This window comes from Colletotrichum abscissum (genome assembly GCF_030869225.1).
Source record: "Colletotrichum abscissum strain IMI 504890 chromosome Unknown Scaffold_34.1, whole genome shotgun sequence".
In the NCBI taxonomy this organism is placed as follows: Eukaryota; Fungi; Ascomycota; class Sordariomycetes; order Glomerellales; family Glomerellaceae; genus Colletotrichum; species Colletotrichum abscissum.
In genome coordinates, this window is record NW_026850254.1 from 256,144 (window position 1) to 273,997 (window position 17,854).

A 17,854-nucleotide genomic window follows, 5' to 3' on the forward strand; every position below is an offset into this window, starting at 1 on the left:
TGTTCCCATTTTGCCTATCACCGACAGCATTGAGAAAGACTACGTGGTTTGCTAAACTGTCCTGCTAATGATAACAGAGCTGGCGAGAGCTGAGAGGAATGTTCGAAAGTACCGCGCTGGCCATAACAGATGACTGCATCAACCATCAGATGGCGATGTGCCCTGCACTTGATGATGATAGCCTCGGCCGGGATTAGTTCATCGGTTCATCGGATATACCGGCAGAAATGTCCAGCAGGGGAGTTATTGACCGAGGCTGTACGAATCACAGCTAGTCGCGCACGTATTACGAAGCTATGGCAGGTAACACCTCGGCTTATTTTGTCCGACGTTGACATGGGGGCATTTTCTAACCGTTCTTGTAGCCAGTCTTGATTCTGAATTGGAGGAACACAATCCGACAGTGAGCTGGGGCACATCTTCAGGGGCCAATAGTGTTATCAATAGATCATAATTCATGGCTAGACTCATGCCTCGTCTGAACCTGCGTCACTATCGCCGCTGTTGTCCGCTGTTCCCTCTCTTTCATCCTCTTCTTCGTCAGTTTCTTTTCCCGAATCAGCGGGTAGTTGGCTGATCAACCCAGCAAGAATTGAGTTGAGGCCCGTCTTGACTTGCGGGTTTGGTGTGGCATCGATGCGCTGCTGTAACTCGGCAATCCTTGCTTGAAGCTCCTCCTTGTTCTTTTGAGCGATATCAATCTCCTCATCGGATTCATCCACCTCGGCTTCTACGTCTCTCTCAATGCCCTTCCCGAAAGCCTCTTGAAAGGCGTCGGCCATGCCGGTATCTTTGATCGCGAAGACGACTTCTTCGATCCCGCTCCATGTCTCTTTGTTCCCTTTCTTTTTCCCTTTTCCGTCGTTCCTCGGTAGTAGCGCCTTCTTCCACGCCTTGGCCACTTCGGCGACTGGATTCCCGTAGGCACCACATCCCCAAGCACCGAGCACAATCTTCTTGATGCCCTTGAGCTGGCATATCCGCAGCACAATCTTCATCTTTTCCAGGATGAGCTGTCTGTCTTTTTCTTGAACATAGTGGCTGAAACCAGTGTCCTCGTCTCGCTCAATTTCTGGATTCCGCAACATGGCGGCGCTGATGCAGTCCACGAACCATCGGTCTCTTTTCTCCAACACGTCGTCCGCATCTTCATCTCGGAAAACCAGTACATCTGGTGTGTAAATAGCACCGAGCTCTGGCAGACGGTAGTACTCGTCTTTGAGAGATGGCAGCAGCGTAGTCCGCATACATAATGACTCCTCTTGACTACCGGCACCATTGACGAAGCCACCACCCGGCGTAAGAGGTGAGGCCATGTTGAGAACCGCAACCCGCGGCTCTTTATTACTTATGTCTACCGGGCGATTCGATTCCGCCTTCTCAGTCACTAAGGCGTGAGCGGCTGTAAGAGTGTCGGCAACTTGGAGCCTGATGTGAAATGGCCCGTTGGTTTCCGAAACATCAGCGCCTTCTGCCTTGGGGGTTCGATTCTCCTTGATCGCTGACTTAGGCTCGATGATCAGCTCGGCTGAGTCGATTCCGCGCCGGGCTCGTGGGTGCGTAGGGAGGAGTGATGGAATTAGCTGATTGAGGGTGACCTTGGCCTTCTTGGCTCGGGCGGCTTTCCGAAAGGCCGCCGGTGGCTGCCCAACTGACGGTTGCGTTCGGCCCATGTTTTTTCAAGTATGAGAGGCGAAATGAATTCGTGAAGACAGAACTTTATGCTCTTGATACGGGAGCTGACGACGACGTCTTGAAGTCCGCCTTTAGTAGGAGTATCTTGCGGTGGGGCTAAAAGGCACCTTGATGGCCTGAGGGCAGATCGCTGAGATTATCCCAGACTCCCCAACCACGTGTTGTTGGCTTTATTCTACCCCGATACCTTGGCCGGTCAACGTTGGGAGTCTAATGGTGAGGTCGTGAGAGTGAGCAAGTTTACAATGACGATGAGTGACATGTTTGTGCTCGGATTTTCTCCCACATGCTCTCCCCAGGTGGCGCCAGCTGCGCAAGCATAGTTTGTACGGCTGATGAACGCCGAGCCAGGACTTGCATGAGATGTTAGGTGATTGACAACTTACTTTCAGCTGCGCTGACAAGTTCTGAATTTTGCTTTTCAAGTTCTGTTTTCCAATCGGCTTTTCAAGTTTCGGAATTCACAAACTCGCGCAGCTATTGCAAATTTTCTTACTCCTTATTGAGTCCGTGGCAGCTTGAGACTGGACGAAGTTATCGGGACCCACCTGAGAAACGTTCTCGAAATGGATGTGGCGCTCACTGAACCTCATCAACTCTCATCCAACTTCACTCATCTCATCGCTCAGGCGCCATTCACGGGAATCAGCATTGGCAGCACTCAATTGTTATTCGCGGCAGCCACATTCTCCATCGCCATGGCTTCTCTCAAGCAGCCTCGTCATGTCGCCGAAATCATGCTCTCATGGCTAGGCCTTGAGCTCGTCTCCCTCACTGAGCTTCAAACTCTCTGGGCGGGCTACGGCCACATCTGTGCCCTCACTGCAAAGCTTGCTAACACCAATGGTGTCGCCAACTCGAAGCAAAAGCCGCTAGCTATCCATTCAGAAGAAGATGGGACATATCGCCTCATCATCAAACTCATCTCACCGCCACGCGCCAAGGGAACAGATGAGGGCCACCTGCGCAAGATGTTAAGCTACGAGGTGGAGCAATACTTCTACCAAGAGATTGCACCGCGATTATCAGATGATGTCGCTGTCGCAAAGTGCCTCGCTTCCACTCTAGATATGGAGGGCAAGCCCCGCAAGGAAGAGCTTGAGGGTCTCACCGCCACCATCATCACGGACCTGCGGCCAGAGTTTCCCGTGGCTGGTGAAAAGAGATTGGTCCTCAATCGCAAGCAGGTGAATGCTGCGCTGGACTGGCTGGCAAAGTATCACAGCAGCTCTTGGGCATCGCTGCCGGATGACCTTGGGCAATTTGTGCTGCCCCCGCTTGAAGAGGCGAAACGAAGGGAGGCTGGTAATGGCGTTACAGAGCCCAAGATGTGGCTGAACGGAGGGTACACATACCTTGCTACCAGACGGAAGGAATACGGATCGCTTTGCAGAGACGACTATTCCGAATGGTCTTCGGCATTCTGCGACCCCGTCGAGGGTTCATCCTCTTCGATTGCCGAGCTAGTTGCCGACTTCCTCACACCATCTGGCAGGCCGTTTGAGACATACATCCACGGCGACGTCAAGTCCGAAAACCTCTTCACGACTAAATCTGGCGACAAGGTGGCTTTCTTCGACTTCCAGTACGCGGGACTCGGAATTGGCGGCTGCGATCTCGCTAAGCTCTTCACCTGTTCGGTCCCCGTTGAGATGCTCACTCAGCACGAAGACATACCGGATCAGCTAGCCATGGATAAGGGTGAGAGGACTATTCTGGAGCAGTATCGAAGTACTCTCCTGAGCCAAAAGCCGACAGGGAAGGGGCCCGAGAATTATGATTGGGAGACGTTCGTGCGACACTGGGAGACTGCCTTGGTGGATTGGTGCCGCTTCCAGGCATCTTGGGGCTTCTGGGGAAATACAGAATGGCTCGAGGCTAGAGTCAGACATATTCTTGCCGACCAGAGTTGGCGAGATTGGCTCAAGAAGGAGACAATTAGGACTTAGAGCGACTTAGATGTTCATTATTTCGATAGATGATAGATCATTGAGGAATTATGCCAAAGACATTGTTTCTGTCTGGCCGATACTCGGTAGCAAGTTTCCAGCTTGTGATACCTATTGCATCTTTGCGCTAAACGGACAGCCTGGACCGCTCAACTGAGACATGATGAATTGCTCATAGGACTTGTCCAAGGCCCTTATCTCCTCTCTCCGCTTTTGTGCCTCTATCTCTGGCAGTGTCTCCAATCTTTCGAAGAATGGGATTTTGGGATCGGGCAGCAAGATCTCCGTGACGAGGAACACTGTTCTCACGATGAAGATGATTATGGCTGCCAGTAAGGGGTTGGCCGGCTCGATGCGAAAAGCGCTCAGCGTCGTTGGCAGAGAAAGCGCTCGGGGGAACGCCATGCCGAACCATCGCAGGCCCGGTGGGAAATAGCGGTAAGCAAAGAGATTGAAGATGGATAAACCGATATATCGAGCTTTCTCGTTGTACTCTCGAGGTGTATTCTCATACGCCTCGCAGAAAGCTATACATCCATCAAAATCTCCTGGATAGTCCTTCACAGTTCCTTTGCCTTCGACTTTGAAGAGAGGAGCCATGTCCCGCCAGAAGTGGTGAGCAGCAATCTGCTGCTTTTCCGTGAAACCTGACAGACCGAGCCGTATCCTCAGGCGATGCATCAAGACGGCGCTGAAGGTCAGGGTGTAGACGTAGTCCTCGTTGTGGGAAAATCTTCCAGGATACTGTCGCGCGAGCCCAGCGTGTAGCTGATTGATTCTCTCAACGGCATCTCGGCAACGTTGATCACTGGGACCGTAGTACCACCACGCCATATTGTAGTGCTCCGTCTTCTCGACTCTGTCGACGGCTTTATGGACGACTTTGCCGCCGTCAGAGCGCCACACTACTTCTGCTCCATGTAGGGGAATGACAAAGTTGGGGAAGGTAAGGGTATAGATCAAGTTGTTGGCGAAGTCAGAGAGCTGGTAGCTTGATGTCAGACGCCATATGGTCTCATAGTCTGTCTCGGGATCCAAACTATCGATTGCTTTCGAGATCCAATGGTAACTGTCTTGGGAGATTTGAGAGTTCAAGGGGTTCATGATGTAAATGTTGTAGTTAAAAGATTTGAATATCGGGTGTATCGCAGAAGCATTTAATGTCTCTTCTGCCATTAGTATCAGAAGTGGTCCTCTGTCCATCTTATAACACGAGACAGAGCAACGATGATCGCTTTCGGGGACTTAGGAGATAGGCGTGCTCCTCTCCTGAGAGATCGACTCGACTATCCTTAGCGACGGGATTTTTGCTCGTCCCGACCTCCGCACGCGCTGCACCCCGCAATATTCGCGGGAGCTTCCTCGTGGCAATGCCTGCATAGGGCTTCGGATACAATTCAAAAGTCGCTTGAGTTAGGAATATGGTTGTATTCATTTGTCGCTTAAGTACGGGACTCTTCGGAATTCCGACGAACCCGATTAGTCAGGCAACCACCACCTAGGGAACGAAGCGTTCGGATGAATCTCCGACGCATCTCTTAGTTCTTTTCTTATTTTCCGTTAAATATCAGCCCTGTCTCAAGTGAATAGATGCGTAGTCTAAAGCCATGGTATCCGGCTTAACAAAATGTCCGTGATTCCCGACATACCCTGTAAGCATTTCTCCCAGAGGTAGTGACATCTTAGCTCGAGGTAGGACATTTAGGCTGTGGGTACATCAGCCTGGTACGTCACAGTAATGCTTTTGCTTTCCGAAAAGAAAAGTCCACTCGTGTTTGCTTGATATATAGGTAGGCATATGGACCATGAAAATGATAACTCGTCATCTTGACATCCATGATCCATAATCCATCCAGCATGAATCTAGGACTATTGCTCGAGAATCCATTCTACTCTTCTCGGATATTCTTAGGGCAAAAGTTTGAAAGCAAATAAGTATATTTGAAAGCCTTTGAAAGCTATCTATCAGAGTAGAACCCTAATCGCGAATCGAATCCATCTTGTTGCCTCGAACTCATACATCACCCCGAATCCTCCATCGTGCCCTTCAGCCGAGTAGTCCCGTAGTTCCAAATAGTTGAACAACCATTAATATGAAGAGGGAGACCTCTGGGTTTCCTTACAAAAGGCCAGAGATGGGGATGCAAGGAAGCTGGACAGCAACGAGACCGGAAGCCTGAAGAAATCAAAGTCAGCTGAAGTCTGCAATTCGTCATATTAGTTCGGTGAGGACTCACGGTGTTGCCATCGGACTTGCAGCAGGCAACACTCTGCTTGCACTTGCTGTTCAAGAGGTCGTTGGCGACTACTGAGTGTTAGCATTAGAGAGAGACACTTGGTATCGGAGAATCTCACTTCCAGCTCCAAGGGAGGAGCATCCATCAAGAAGCTTCAAGCCGCCGTTGCCGAGGACGCCACCCAGAATGCCGGAGAGGATTCCGGATCCCGAGTTGTCGTTGACATTGGTGTCGGCGCTGACCTGGTTGCAGCAGCTGACGCTGAGGTTCTGGCCGCAGACGTTCTGTGCATCAGCGTAGGTGAGCGTGTCGAGGGTTCTCTTGACCGGAGCAGCGGTGCCAGGAGCGGCGGTGACGGTGAGGGCCATGGCAATGGCGGTGATGACGGCGGTGGAGAACTGCATTTTGAAAAGATTGAGGTAGACTTGAAGGTCGAAGTTTGGAAGTGGCAGATGATGCTGATTAAGATGGATGAGGATTGCTGAAGAGTGAAGAGAAGATGATCAGATGAGATGTGCTTGCTGAGTGTGATGATGAAGGGAAAAGAAGTCTTGTCAGGACGGACAAGCAACGCTCTTTATACATTTCATCCTGTCTTGAGAAGACTTATTCAACAGATGCTATCTCCACACACGACCAGTCGGAAGACTCTGAGATCGTCAGTAATCGCTTCACTAGTCTTCCTCAGACCCCAAGGAATGAGGGCATCCAGGCCATCCCCTGCATGGACAGTATTCCTCGCCATCTCAGAAATATCTCAAAGACGGAGTTGTCTATGATCTACATTGATCCATAGCAGTCGCTCTATTCATTCTGATTATTCAATCCCAGCATCATTCCGTGTGTTGAAGCGCACTCCACACAACAACAATCTTACGTCCCTTGCCTTCATTCCACGTGCTGGCGTTTACTCCCCAATGCCACCATCATATCGAAGACGGCAAGGGATAATAACCAGAGTATACCAGTTTTCCATTCGACTAATCCCACATTCACGCCTTGGTAGCCATACAAATTGGATCTCCATCTATTGCGGCTCTGAAAAGCGTGTCAGAGCGCAGGGATTGAAGAAAGAGTTAACTTCTCCTTCTCATTCCAAGCAGATGTATCCATGATTCCATCCTTGCACGACTTCAGAAAAAGATCTACATGCAGCCGCGAAGGCTCCGTTTTGAGTGCACCTCTATATCGAACAGCAAGGGGCGGGCAGTCGGGAGGATCTCGTCTATTGCAACCCGCCATCATGCTCATCATTTAGCAAAGTAGTGTATCCTTACAACGGTATAACCCGAATCTCAATCGAAAAATGATGTCGGCAATACGTCCTAGCGTTCTTTTTCAGCTGAGGGTATAAACCAATTGAGACATATCTAGAGTTCGATGAGAAGTGATAGATTTTTAGAGAGCTATGAGTGCCCCATGCGGTATTAGTCGTTAGATTCTACTTTTGGTATTACTTCCATAGTTGTCAAAGTTGTCGGCACTAAGACTCAAGAATAACGCATTCGGCCTGCAGCTTTCTTTTTACAGTAGGCTGGGGTTCACAGAATCCCTGAAGATTTGGCAGATCTTGGCGATCTGGGGATTAGCTCTGCCGAATGCGTTGAGACACCCATTCCCAGAGTTGTCGATCTCACTGTCTCAACTCTTCAACGTCTGGTCGGAATGGATGTGCACGGATGCCCAGTTACCGCAGGGCATCTTGGAAAATGTGTTATTGAGTACCGGCGTATCGGATCCAATCCTCGCCGGCGCAGAGTCAGAATTCTGCATGATCCAAGTACCGTTTACCAGGACAAGGCAAAGATCTGCGTCATGCCCCTTGGAACATCGTAGGGAGACCACTGATCTGACTCTACCATAACCCAATTGAAGTCTGGCCGGGTATCATCGTCTACCTCACTTGTCGTTGAAGTGAAGGAGTCACTCTGACGACGTAGTTTTCTACATCTCAATAGGCTAGGTCGAGTGTCCAGGCCGTATTAGGGGGTTGCCCCAGTCGCTGCCAAAAACCGTAAACGGAAGCAACGAAAGAGTCATACTTATTCCAATCGATAGCACGGAGGGACTCTACTTGTGGAAACGGTTGGGCCATGAGCTCTTGATGTATACAGTACGGGAACCGAAGTATTTGCGAGGCTCGAATTCCTGAGTTTCATTGGAGGTCATTCGCTTAGAGAAAGAGGTAGTTCAGCCACCCGCCAGAGTTTTATACAGGACACCAGACCTACTAAAGACAGGCTGCCAGAGTGCCAGGCAAAGGTGATTGCATGTGGCCCCCTTGGACTTCGGAGGCGTCTGGTGGCCTGCTGATAGTTTGGAAATGCCAATTCCGGTGGACGAATTGCCTCCCGAAACGTGAGCATTTCAATTTTTTTCTTACTTCCCCGGTCATGGGAACAGCGCGTGGGGGCTACGAGCTCATAGGAGCCTAGAAGGTCGACGCCGCCTTACGGCCGTGTTTACGTCCGTAGCTATGCCGCCCATGTGCAGTTCTGCAACTGTTGGCGGCGCCTCTTATCTTCAGCCAGGCCAATTGCGATGCTACTCCGTCGCATAGTTTCCTATTCCCGGGTTGAATTTGATGAAGTAGCATGTCGTTGGTGTTTCTTCCAACTGTCAGTCACATCCTGCATATGCAGCCCTAGGAACCGCTGAAAACAAAACTTGAGGAACAAAACTTGAGCAGGGGTGGGAACATGGGATTAATTAGTACACTTTATTGCCAGCTCGTATCTTACAGTGGCTCAGTCTGACGCCGATAAGATGTACCCCAAGTCAGATAGATTCCTTCGAATCCTTTCCGAAGCGTCGAAACTCCTCCTCAATCAGGGCCCAGCTTTCCTTTCTCAAAAACCCCTGAACCCAGTAATTTCCAGATTCGTCCTTGCCATATATCATAAAAGCGTCACGAGTTTTGTCATCCGTGTTCATGGTGGTGCCCCAGAACATGACTGGTCTGACATGATCTTGCGCCGCATCCGCCGCAGAGTTCCCCACCACCCCAGTGCAGGGCTTGTGTTCGCCAACGTCGCCCGAGGCAGCAGAGCTGATATCGGCGGCATCCAAGAATTTTGCCTTGGTCCAGTTGGAGCAGGCAATCACTCGGGAATCCCACCGCGCAAACAGGGGCATTGTACCTAGAGCTGCAAACCAGTTACGTGCGAGACGCAGGAGACTTCGGGTCTGCATGTCGCTGGTCTGCTCTGCGATGGCTTGGCGCAGATGTTGAGCAATCTGTGCCGTCGTGGCGTTGGCAGCCTCTTGTCTGGATAGAACAGTCGTTGCTGGAAGGATCAGGTTTTGCAGGTATGGGCCCTCGGGCGCAAACGTATTCTCCAAACGCCGGCGGATATCGAATACGTTGCATATCACTGCACTGCACCTCTTCCATGGTCGTGACGACATGACAAGGCGAGAACCCCAAGCTGTGATGAGATCCCCATCGCTGACGAAGGGAACCACTCCACCATGTGTTTCCTTCAACTCTTGCTCGACTCCTTGGCGCAGATGCCTCAGATAGTTGGCGGGCAGATAGATGTGTCGAGCCTGCACGGTTCGGCGAGTCGCGATATCCCATACATATCTGGCAATGAAGGACACCAAAGCAACGCCACGAGTTTGCTTACTTTCTAAAGCGAACTCTCTTTGCGAGACTTCCTTATCGTGGTCTGTTCCTGCGCTGTCAAGCACATCTCGATAAGTGCCCTGAAGAGGCTTGACCAGATAGCTTTTGCCCACTATGATATTGGACCATGCTTTGAGCAGCTCTGATATACCCATGGCATCGGCGAGCGAATGTGGATAGGTGAGTCCTACTAGTGTAGCGTCTGCGAAAGATGTGACATGAAGACACAGCAAGGGCTCATCACTCCTCAAGTAATGGTTGGTGTTCTTTCGCAGATCAACAGGCGCAGCGAAAGACTTGAAGGCTGGACTGCCTTCTTGTAAAGATGGTGTAGATCCTGTTGCTTTGGGCAGCCTCGAAGCAAGGGGGTGGGAGTCGATGTTGGTGTTGAGGTGGTCGACGTGGGAAAATCTCACGGCAGGGCGTGTCCCGGTGAAAACGCGTGGTACATGGATCTCGAGTTTTCCTTCACTCTGCACGATTTCACGATGGCAGTCAGTACCGGCAAGTAAACGGGTTCTTGATATCAGAATGAACATCATGACTTACATTGGCTCGTAGACGGCCGCCAACTTTACGCCATCCAGGCGTATGCACAAGTTGGAGTAGACTTTCGTGAAGCTTTCTAGCGTCGAGGACGCTGTCATAGCGAAAGGTATAGTTGAAAACGATTTTACGAATAATAGCCGCCTGATCTATGAAGTGAATGGGCAGAACTTCATCTTCGTATAGAAGACATTCGTCTTTTGCCGATTCGAGATCACTCTCTGTCGTGAACTTTTCGTAGTTGCGCATTTCAAAGAGAAACCCCTGAAGGCTTTTGAACACAATTTTTTCAAAGAGACAAGGAGTTTGATAGCCAGTCTAGGTAAAGACAAGTTTTAGTGAAGGAATAGGTTGATTTGCGATGCCCGCTGTCTCTGTAAGTTGACTACCAGGCGAGAATGCTCTTCAATTTATATGTTTTCCATCGAGCAGATTAATGTCCGCCATCTTCCATCCTCAGCGTGGGCTGGCTCTGGGGGCCAATCCTTCTGTCTTGATGTTGCCTCTTTTCAAGGTCATAAGGCCATTTCACAGCCATGTATCTTGACGCCATTTTGGGCAATGTCAGCCAGCCCAGTAGGGCTGATACATGTCAACTTTTGAGAAACCTCCAAACCAACAAGATACAAAAGTGACGAGAAGGAACATTTGGGTGTGGCGGAGAGACTCCTTATTGGTGTTCCTACGAACGAAGTTACCGGCTCGATGCATCCAAAAGAGAAGGGATTCCACTTTGGGAATGTGTCCGGTGTGAGTCTTGTCAAGTCGCCCCGCCCCCCAATCGTAAGACGACACAGCCTTGTTCCGCGCCGCATCCGTCGCTCATTGGTCTCGCCAATAGTCTCACAGAATTGAGAGTGACTGCCTGGAACCTCCGGTCTTAGCTGGATTTGAGAAGGGTGATGGCATGCCTAATAGTCTTCATACCGTGTGACGAATTACTGTGCACTCTAATTTTTTGTGTGTTGGCGACCTTTTCCGGCTTTACTAGCTCAAGACAGGAATCGACCAAGTAATTGTATCAAGACAGATTCTTGAATGAGAGCCTTGCAAGAGCAGGCCACACCGGAGTTCGCTGTCTCATTTCTCTAGACCAATGCAATGCTATTGGGGAGGGGAAAAGTCCAACCAGACTAGAGTGCATGTCTCTCTCACACGCTTTGAGACAGGAAGGTTATGAACTATTGCATTATTAAGACCATGATAACATTCATCATTATCGAGAAGCTAATGACCGTCTTGTTTGGGTCTGCATCCTGTTTCTAGGCGTGGTAGCCAAAGAGCATTCTGCCAGAGAACACTGCCCGATGACTTTCGGTTGCCAGCCCTTTTCTTGACCTTCGACATCCTATGTGCGTTTCTTCGATTTAAATTTTCCTTGTTTCCATCTCGTAGTCGTCTACCCTCGACTCGTGAGTAATTGGCTTTGTGAGCATGACAGTGTCGTCGCCAGCGTAGGACTCAAAGCCCTTGATATTATACTTGGCGGCAAGCGGGCCGAGTTCGATCAATCCGGCAATGATGATACCAATGCTGACCTCGATGGCGGACCAGTTGAATACGGGTGCAGCATCGACTGTACTGTTGTTAGCATTCGGAACCCAGAGTTGAGTTATCAACACATACGAAGCTGGTCGCTTGACCCCTTGAGTTTGACCAGTGCCACGAGGCGGATGATGTTTGCGATTGTCGCGCTAGTATTCCTATTAGCAAAGGCCCTCCAATCACCTTGAAATAAAACTTACAGGATTCCCAAGCCGAAGATGCCGTAAATGTACATTTTCAGTCTTGAGTTCAGGCCGCGACCTCTCATCATGATCCATGGCGAAACCATCAAAAGACCATCCAGGGTCGCCGTCACGATAGACAGCGCATATCCCATGTAGAGCTGACCCGTGAGAGGCAGGCAGTGCCCCTTTGCGTTCGCATCCAGTAATCTCCATGCGAAATCAATCGGCTGGCACTGGACCAACAAGTAGATAATGAAAGCAAGGCTGATGGCCACGTCCAGGCCAATCGATACCCAGAACAGAGAAGTCAGGATCCTCGAGCGCGATAGTCGAATGAAGGTCAAAGCAATGCTTCCTTTCATCGCGGAGGTGAGTACCACGTAAATGATTTCCAGGAAAAAGAGTACTTTGAGAGAACTGGCGATTCCGGGGAGCGTCGCCTGGAGAATGCTGCCGCCAATTCCACCTTGAACACCTAGGACCAAGAGAGCGTAAAGAGCCGCAAAGGCGGCCTGCAAGCATAGAATTAGATAAAGCGAATGCATACACCGCGAATTGGGGTACGAACCAGAGCTGTAAGTAGTAGGTAGTCGTTGGGTCGGACATGCTTCGTGATGAAGATCCGAGTACACAGACGTAGACCGACGAAGAAGGTGTTAAGAAACATCAATATCGCCCCCACCACGATCATGACCATGCCCTGTTCAGCGATCGCCATCTTGACGGTAGTGAGTAGACGCTCCGGTAATAAGTGGCGCGAGTGACTTGACGAGTTCGGTGTTGTGGCCAGCACGCAGAAATATCTGGCTTCCAGAACTGACCGGATTACTCCCGATGTAATATTACCGATGTGAAGGGTAAAAGTTGTAGAAGTAATCGTAAAGTCGGTGCATTCGCGACGATGTGAAGGGACAAATATCCAACCGGGATACTTTGGGATTGCAGTTTCTGACATGAAGACACGCCGACAAATACAAATCACCGCTGCAGCACAGATCAAGGATCTGGCACACAGAAGGTCCCCTACTTGAGGATGTAATTGGGGCTGAATAGTATTCGTATTAGAGTGTCGGGGCTCGCATGGTTTCGTGTGGTGTTTCAAAACCTGTAGAAATGGGAAACCAGTAAGCTTTCAATTGACGTCCGACCGAGGCTGACACAAGCTAGATGGGAGGCCGACAGCAGCAGTTCCCTGCTAGAAACTGATCAAACTGAGTAATCCATCCGCAGTCAGGGTAAAGATGGGATGAAAAAAGTGCTGAGATACGAAAACCCGATACCGAAGACAGCAGCAGTATGTGTGACCCGGTGCCGTGCTGCCGAAGGGGTTGATCCGTTCGCATTGATCGCCGGTGACAGGCACGGCACAGTGATGGGAGGCGACGACAATCAACCACAAGAAACATTGGCCCAATCTGCTTAAGGACCTTGGAGAATTCAAAACATATCATATCACGAGTCACTGTTGACTGGAGGACTGGACTGCTGAGGCGTGCTCTTATAATGCCATGATGTTTTCTTCAGAGGCCGTCTGAAATTCTGAATACTCAAAAGCTCGAACAAGTCTTCACTCTTTTCTTTTGTAAGCCTTCCGCGCCTTTGAAGAATGCGATACCGACATACCCTGGATTACGGTGCTGAATATGACGATTTGTCAACCTCCAAGGTACTAAGAGGAAGTTCCCTACATGCCTGCAAACTGGCTACTGACAGACGAAGATCTTTTTAGGATTCTGGCCCGTTTTCATTTAACCAACTAAAGCCTTCATATTGTATCCCTGATGCCCTTAACCCCGTGCAAATACACGAACTCTTCATCACCCAGTACTCCAACAGTGAAATGCCTAGTTTGATCTTGGGTTCTCTGAAACCAGCCCATTCTGAAGCTCAAATCATCCACACGACTGTAGAGGTCGCCCTTGGACAGTAAATGAACACTCTGTGGTAGGTGACTTGGTGCATTTGAGCCCTGAAGCAGGTTGACCATGGACGCCATGCTATGGAAACCATCTGGCGCCAACCCTTTCACTTCCATATCGAACAACCGCGGGATTCCACTAAGATGCCTCGTAGCGGCGGAGAGTACTGCCATTATGTTACAAAGAGCCACTAAGCCCAGTACCGCCATCAAGATATATGTGATAGTGGGGTTCTGGACTAAACGTCGTCTGCTTCTGTCTACAATGATTGCTTCAAGCAATGGGAGACCATTAGCAGGTGGAGGGCGATTTCTGGAATTTTCAGTGACGCCAAAGCGATTCTCTAAGTTGGCGAGTTGGGCACCAATGAACCCCAAGTTGTGTTTCAGGCCATCGAGAACGTTGGATTCCTGGCTAGCATCTCCCAATGCGCTCAATGGTAGTTGGCCGTATGGCTCTATCAAGACTGTGAATTGCCTTTCCATTGAACCAGCGAGCGGGTCGTTGAGGCTAACAGTGGGGAATGCGTCACCCGCTTGAAAGTTGATGAACTGATAATCGAAGTGAGGAACGTCAAATGGAGGGTCCCAGAATTTCGTAGTTGATAGATCGGGTTCCGGCGGCTTTTCGGGGTCGAGAATGTATATGCCGTCCGACTCCATGGATAATGAGACCTTGGTACTCGTCTCGACCCACGTGTAGTTACATCTCCAGATGGAGAGATGGTCAAGGTCGTTTCTTTCTTTGTTGAACTCTCCCCAAACGTAAGTTTGAAATCGAAATGGGGAGTATATGTAATCAGGAGCGCTCATATTCAAGCCAAGTTTACAAAGGCCGTTGATGGAATACGTGTTTCCTGGTGATTCAAGGATGTCCGAAAAGTATGAGCGGCCTAGTCTGTTCGTAGCGCTGCTCATGGAGATGATTCCCAGAAGCTTCGCTCGATTTCCATTAGGACAATCAAACGACTCGACCATAAGGACCTCGAAGAACTTGTCCTCCTCGGTGTAGTTCCTGAATGTGATGTTGTAGGTGCTGGCGGGCAACTGGACGCAGGTAGGGGCCAATTTGGCAGCCGGGACGCTGAGCTGGATAGAAACATTCGGAGAAACCTCTGTTCCTTGCAGTCCGTCAAGAACCGGGAAAACGAGATCATCGTAGGTGTTCCGTGGGTATGTCAAGGCTCCATCACCCTTACGCAGGACAAGGCTGCTCAATGAGTCTCGCGTTGCTGCGAAGGACCCAGCATTGTTCAACGTCATCTGACGTGATCCAAACCATGTTGTCTGCCGCAGCTGGACGTTCGTAGAGCTAGGCACTGGGTCTACGGTGAACATAACCGAAGCAAGAGTTGTCAGAAATGCGCAGAGGAAGGTAAGCAACTGTGACAGGGTGACAGCCCAAACACACTTTCGGACCGACCAGTATAATGCCCCTAGACCCATCATGTCGAGGTATGACATATCGAGAAGTCGTGCGCTACACGGTCGCAGAGAAAGGCTTGAAAGTGTTGCCAAACCTCGATATGCGAAGTCGCAGCAGCCGACATATAGAGCAACACAAAGCATTACCAGTGCTGGAACAGATGTCCACAGCAGATGCAAATCACCATCGGCATTTATAGAGGCAAGCCCTTCTTGTGTTTTCGATACACTTAAAGTGTAGTACAGCCCACCGATGATTCCAAGAATCAGGACAGAGATCGGCACTCGTGTCCATGTCCTCAGTACCAAGGGAGTGAATTCACAAGAGCTCCACTCATTGTCGAGACTACGCGACTGAGAAGCCATGATCTTGTTTGACAGATTCATGTTGTCGCGGAAGAAAAGCATGCTTCCGAGAATTGTAGCAGGGTCTCTGTGCCATACTGACATCCTCTTTCGGTAGCGAAGCAGAACGATTACGGTCAAAACAGCAAGCAGGAAGAATAGCGCTGTCATCGACAGTGAGACCCACTGGTTGACTGTCAGCCTTTCGATGGTGGCGATTGTTGTTCCAGTTGTTTGGGAATCGCTTTCTTCTCGCAGACGATAGTGGCCGATCAAAGGGCTCAAGATACTGCTCGTGTTCATGACCGCGTCGTAAAGAACATCATTAGTGAATAGTGATGGATCGGTGTCATTGTTCGTTCCCTTTCCGTTGAACTGGAAACCTGTAATGATCGGCCCAAAGATCGTACCGGTCCCTGAGCCAGCCCATAGACCAACTGTTTCAGGGATAGAGCTCCCCAACAATGACCAGAGGTCCGCGTTGACTGTTCTTCTGGACCCGCCCGGTATGACCGTCATATTCGGGCTCACACCATCGTCAACTATCTCCACTGGGGTTGTCCAGGCCGTCGAGGAGCACAAAATCGCCGCAAAATTAAGAACATCAGGGTGAGATGTATTCTTTGCTGACGGTCCAATGCGAGTTGCGTAGTACAAAGACTGGTTGTGTTGTTGTGGAAGGTTTGAGCACGGCTTTGGCTCATTAAGGAGGTTGTTGACATTCCAACTGCTCTGTAATGTCGTCTCGTTCGGGCTGGAATTGATCCACATCATTCGATCGGTGGTGACTGGGACAGACTGATCACAGCCCTCGAACAAAAGACTGGCGTTGAAGGCGTAATAGCTCCTGGCGGGACCTGTTTCCTTGAGGTCCGTATGCGAGTAGTTACTAAGTTTCAGACATTTCATCTCTGCAAAGTACCCATCGACAGTAACTGTAATCGGTTCCGTTTCTGTTCCCCGCCCGGAGCCCTGACGAAACGAGAACGTCTGGTAGGCCCCTTCCTTTGTGACCCCAAATGGTAGCTTCATCTCGAAATTCTGCAGGGCCTTTGCAATGTAGTATGCACTAGTCTCTCTGTTGGACATCGCTGGAGTACTGATATTGAACGAGTCGAGCACACGAACATCGACGGGTTGTTCAGCCTGAAAGCTGACCAGGCTGTACAAACTAGGGGCAAGAATAATCTGGATCTTGATGAAAAGAGACACAACAGCGATGATGAAGACAAGGAAGTGTCTTCTCCGCAAGGATTGATAAAGAATCGAAGGCGACAGCATTGCTGTGTAGTCGAGAGAGTACCCGTCTCTGCCCATCGATGGGTTGTCGCGGTAAGCGATCCAAGGCATATAGCGAATGGCTTGTAACTCGACTCTTGACCAGAAAATAGACAACAGAGTGAGGACTTGATTTATTGAATGTCAGCCTATCTTGACACAAAGTCTTCACAGTTTTCGCTTACTTGCTGTTGGGCCAAATCGCCAGAGGTAAACGAGGCTCTGCCGTGTGGTGACCAGACCACTATTCTGCTGGGAGAATTGAAACATGACAATGAGAGAGACGCCGAAGAGAAGGAACAAAGCGGCGAACGCCAACAATGTCCCTGACCGAAGCCATGTTGGACACCATGCTGCTGTGTGATTGGTAGTGTCGTCTGCGCTTCTGTCCTCGCCGCTAACGGACTTTTTCGCTAGGAAGCTATCAAGCTCTACATCCCGTTGAAGAAGTGGATGCGTTCCAACGATGAAAGCGTTCTTGTTGTTCTCCGTAAAATCATCATCGAACAGACTACGGGTATTTGTCGAAGACCGCGAATACTCCGACCTAGGCGCCATGTTGGGAGTAGCGGGGCTTAAGGTGCTGCCATGAAATAAACGGGTGCGAAAGCGTTCTTCTCCAAGAAGTTTCTCTATTTCTCAAGTTGAACGAAGCTCAAGGTGTGACATTATACTGTCAAGAGCGGCGGAGTCTGATTGAGGCAAGCAAGATCAGATTTTCGGTAATCGCCTGTTACAGTCGGGTGACCGAAGTGTCTATATTTTATCCAAGCTTCTTTAGCCTCCAGGCAAAAATTATCAGGGCGGGCTACTTTCTCCATATGATGATGGGCCTATGAGCGCCTCAATACTGAGAGACCCTTGTGTTATGTGTGTCAATGTAGGGGCAACCCCCGGGAGCCTTGCATTAGTTTCCGACATTTCGACTTCAGCTCCTGGTTTCTGTGGTGGCAGTCCGAAATATTTGGCGCGAAACGGGCGCTTAAAGATGACTGCATGATCCTTCGATGGCTGATGTGGCGGCTGGGGGCTAATTGGGTGCCTGATGCAACTCGATTTAGCGGCCGGGGTCTTCATTTACAGCAGGAGCCCATTGAGTTTGT

General features: G+C 50.0%; 7 protein-coding genes across 7 annotated transcripts; 1 reads left to right on the plus strand and 6 right to left on the minus strand.

Moving 5' to 3' along the window:
• Window positions 1-467: 467 nt before the first annotated feature.
• On the minus strand, window positions 468-1,673 carry CABS01_11889 (uncharacterized protein; the record flags this gene model as incomplete). Its single annotated transcript, XM_060545243.1, has 1 exon — window positions 468-1,673. The coding sequence occupies one exon, from the start codon at window positions 1,671-1,673 to the stop codon at window positions 468-470; it is 1,206 nt and encodes a 401-aa protein (XP_060397108.1).
• Window positions 1,674-2,261: 588 nt separating this feature from the next.
• Window positions 2,262-3,644, plus strand: CABS01_11890 (phosphotransferase; the record flags this gene model as incomplete). Its single annotated transcript, XM_060545244.1, has 1 exon — window positions 2,262-3,644. The coding sequence occupies one exon, from the start codon at window positions 2,262-2,264 to the stop codon at window positions 3,642-3,644; it is 1,383 nt and encodes a 460-aa protein (XP_060397109.1).
• Window positions 3,645-3,755: 111 nt separating this feature from the next.
• CABS01_11891 (uncharacterized protein) lies at window positions 3,756-4,748 on the minus strand (the record flags this gene model as incomplete). The annotated part of the gene is made up of 1 exon (XM_060545245.1): window positions 3,756-4,748. The coding sequence occupies one exon, from the start codon at window positions 4,746-4,748 to the stop codon at window positions 3,756-3,758; it is 993 nt and encodes a 330-aa protein (XP_060397110.1).
• Window positions 4,749-5,763: 1,015 nt separating this feature from the next.
• Window positions 5,764-6,285, minus strand: CABS01_11892 (uncharacterized protein; the record flags this gene model as incomplete). Its single annotated transcript, XM_060545246.1, has 3 exons — window positions 5,764-5,820; window positions 5,882-5,949; window positions 6,000-6,285. 3 exons carry the CDS (start codon window positions 6,283-6,285, stop codon window positions 5,764-5,766), a joined length of 411 nt encoding a protein of 136 aa, XP_060397111.1.
• Window positions 6,286-8,659: 2,374 nt separating this feature from the next.
• On the minus strand, window positions 8,660-10,304 carry CABS01_11893 (uncharacterized protein; the record flags this gene model as incomplete). The annotated part of the gene is made up of 2 exons (XM_060545247.1): window positions 8,660-9,982; window positions 10,059-10,304. The coding sequence occupies 2 exons, from the start codon at window positions 10,302-10,304 to the stop codon at window positions 8,660-8,662; spliced, it is 1,569 nt and encodes a 522-aa protein (XP_060397112.1).
• Window positions 10,305-11,422: 1,118 nt separating this feature from the next.
• On the minus strand, window positions 11,423-12,503 carry CABS01_11894 (uncharacterized protein; the record flags this gene model as incomplete). Its single annotated transcript, XM_060545248.1, has 4 exons — window positions 11,423-11,631; window positions 11,682-11,749; window positions 11,801-12,297; window positions 12,354-12,503. The coding sequence occupies 4 exons, from the start codon at window positions 12,501-12,503 to the stop codon at window positions 11,423-11,425; spliced, it is 924 nt and encodes a 307-aa protein (XP_060397113.1).
• Window positions 12,504-13,550: 1,047 nt separating this feature from the next.
• Window positions 13,551-17,309, minus strand: CABS01_11895 (uncharacterized protein; the record flags this gene model as incomplete). The annotated part of the gene is made up of 2 exons (XM_060545249.1): window positions 13,551-16,879; window positions 16,937-17,309. 2 exons carry the CDS (start codon window positions 17,307-17,309, stop codon window positions 13,551-13,553), a joined length of 3,702 nt encoding a protein of 1,233 aa, XP_060397114.1.
• Between the last annotated feature and the right edge of the window lie 545 nt (window positions 17,310-17,854).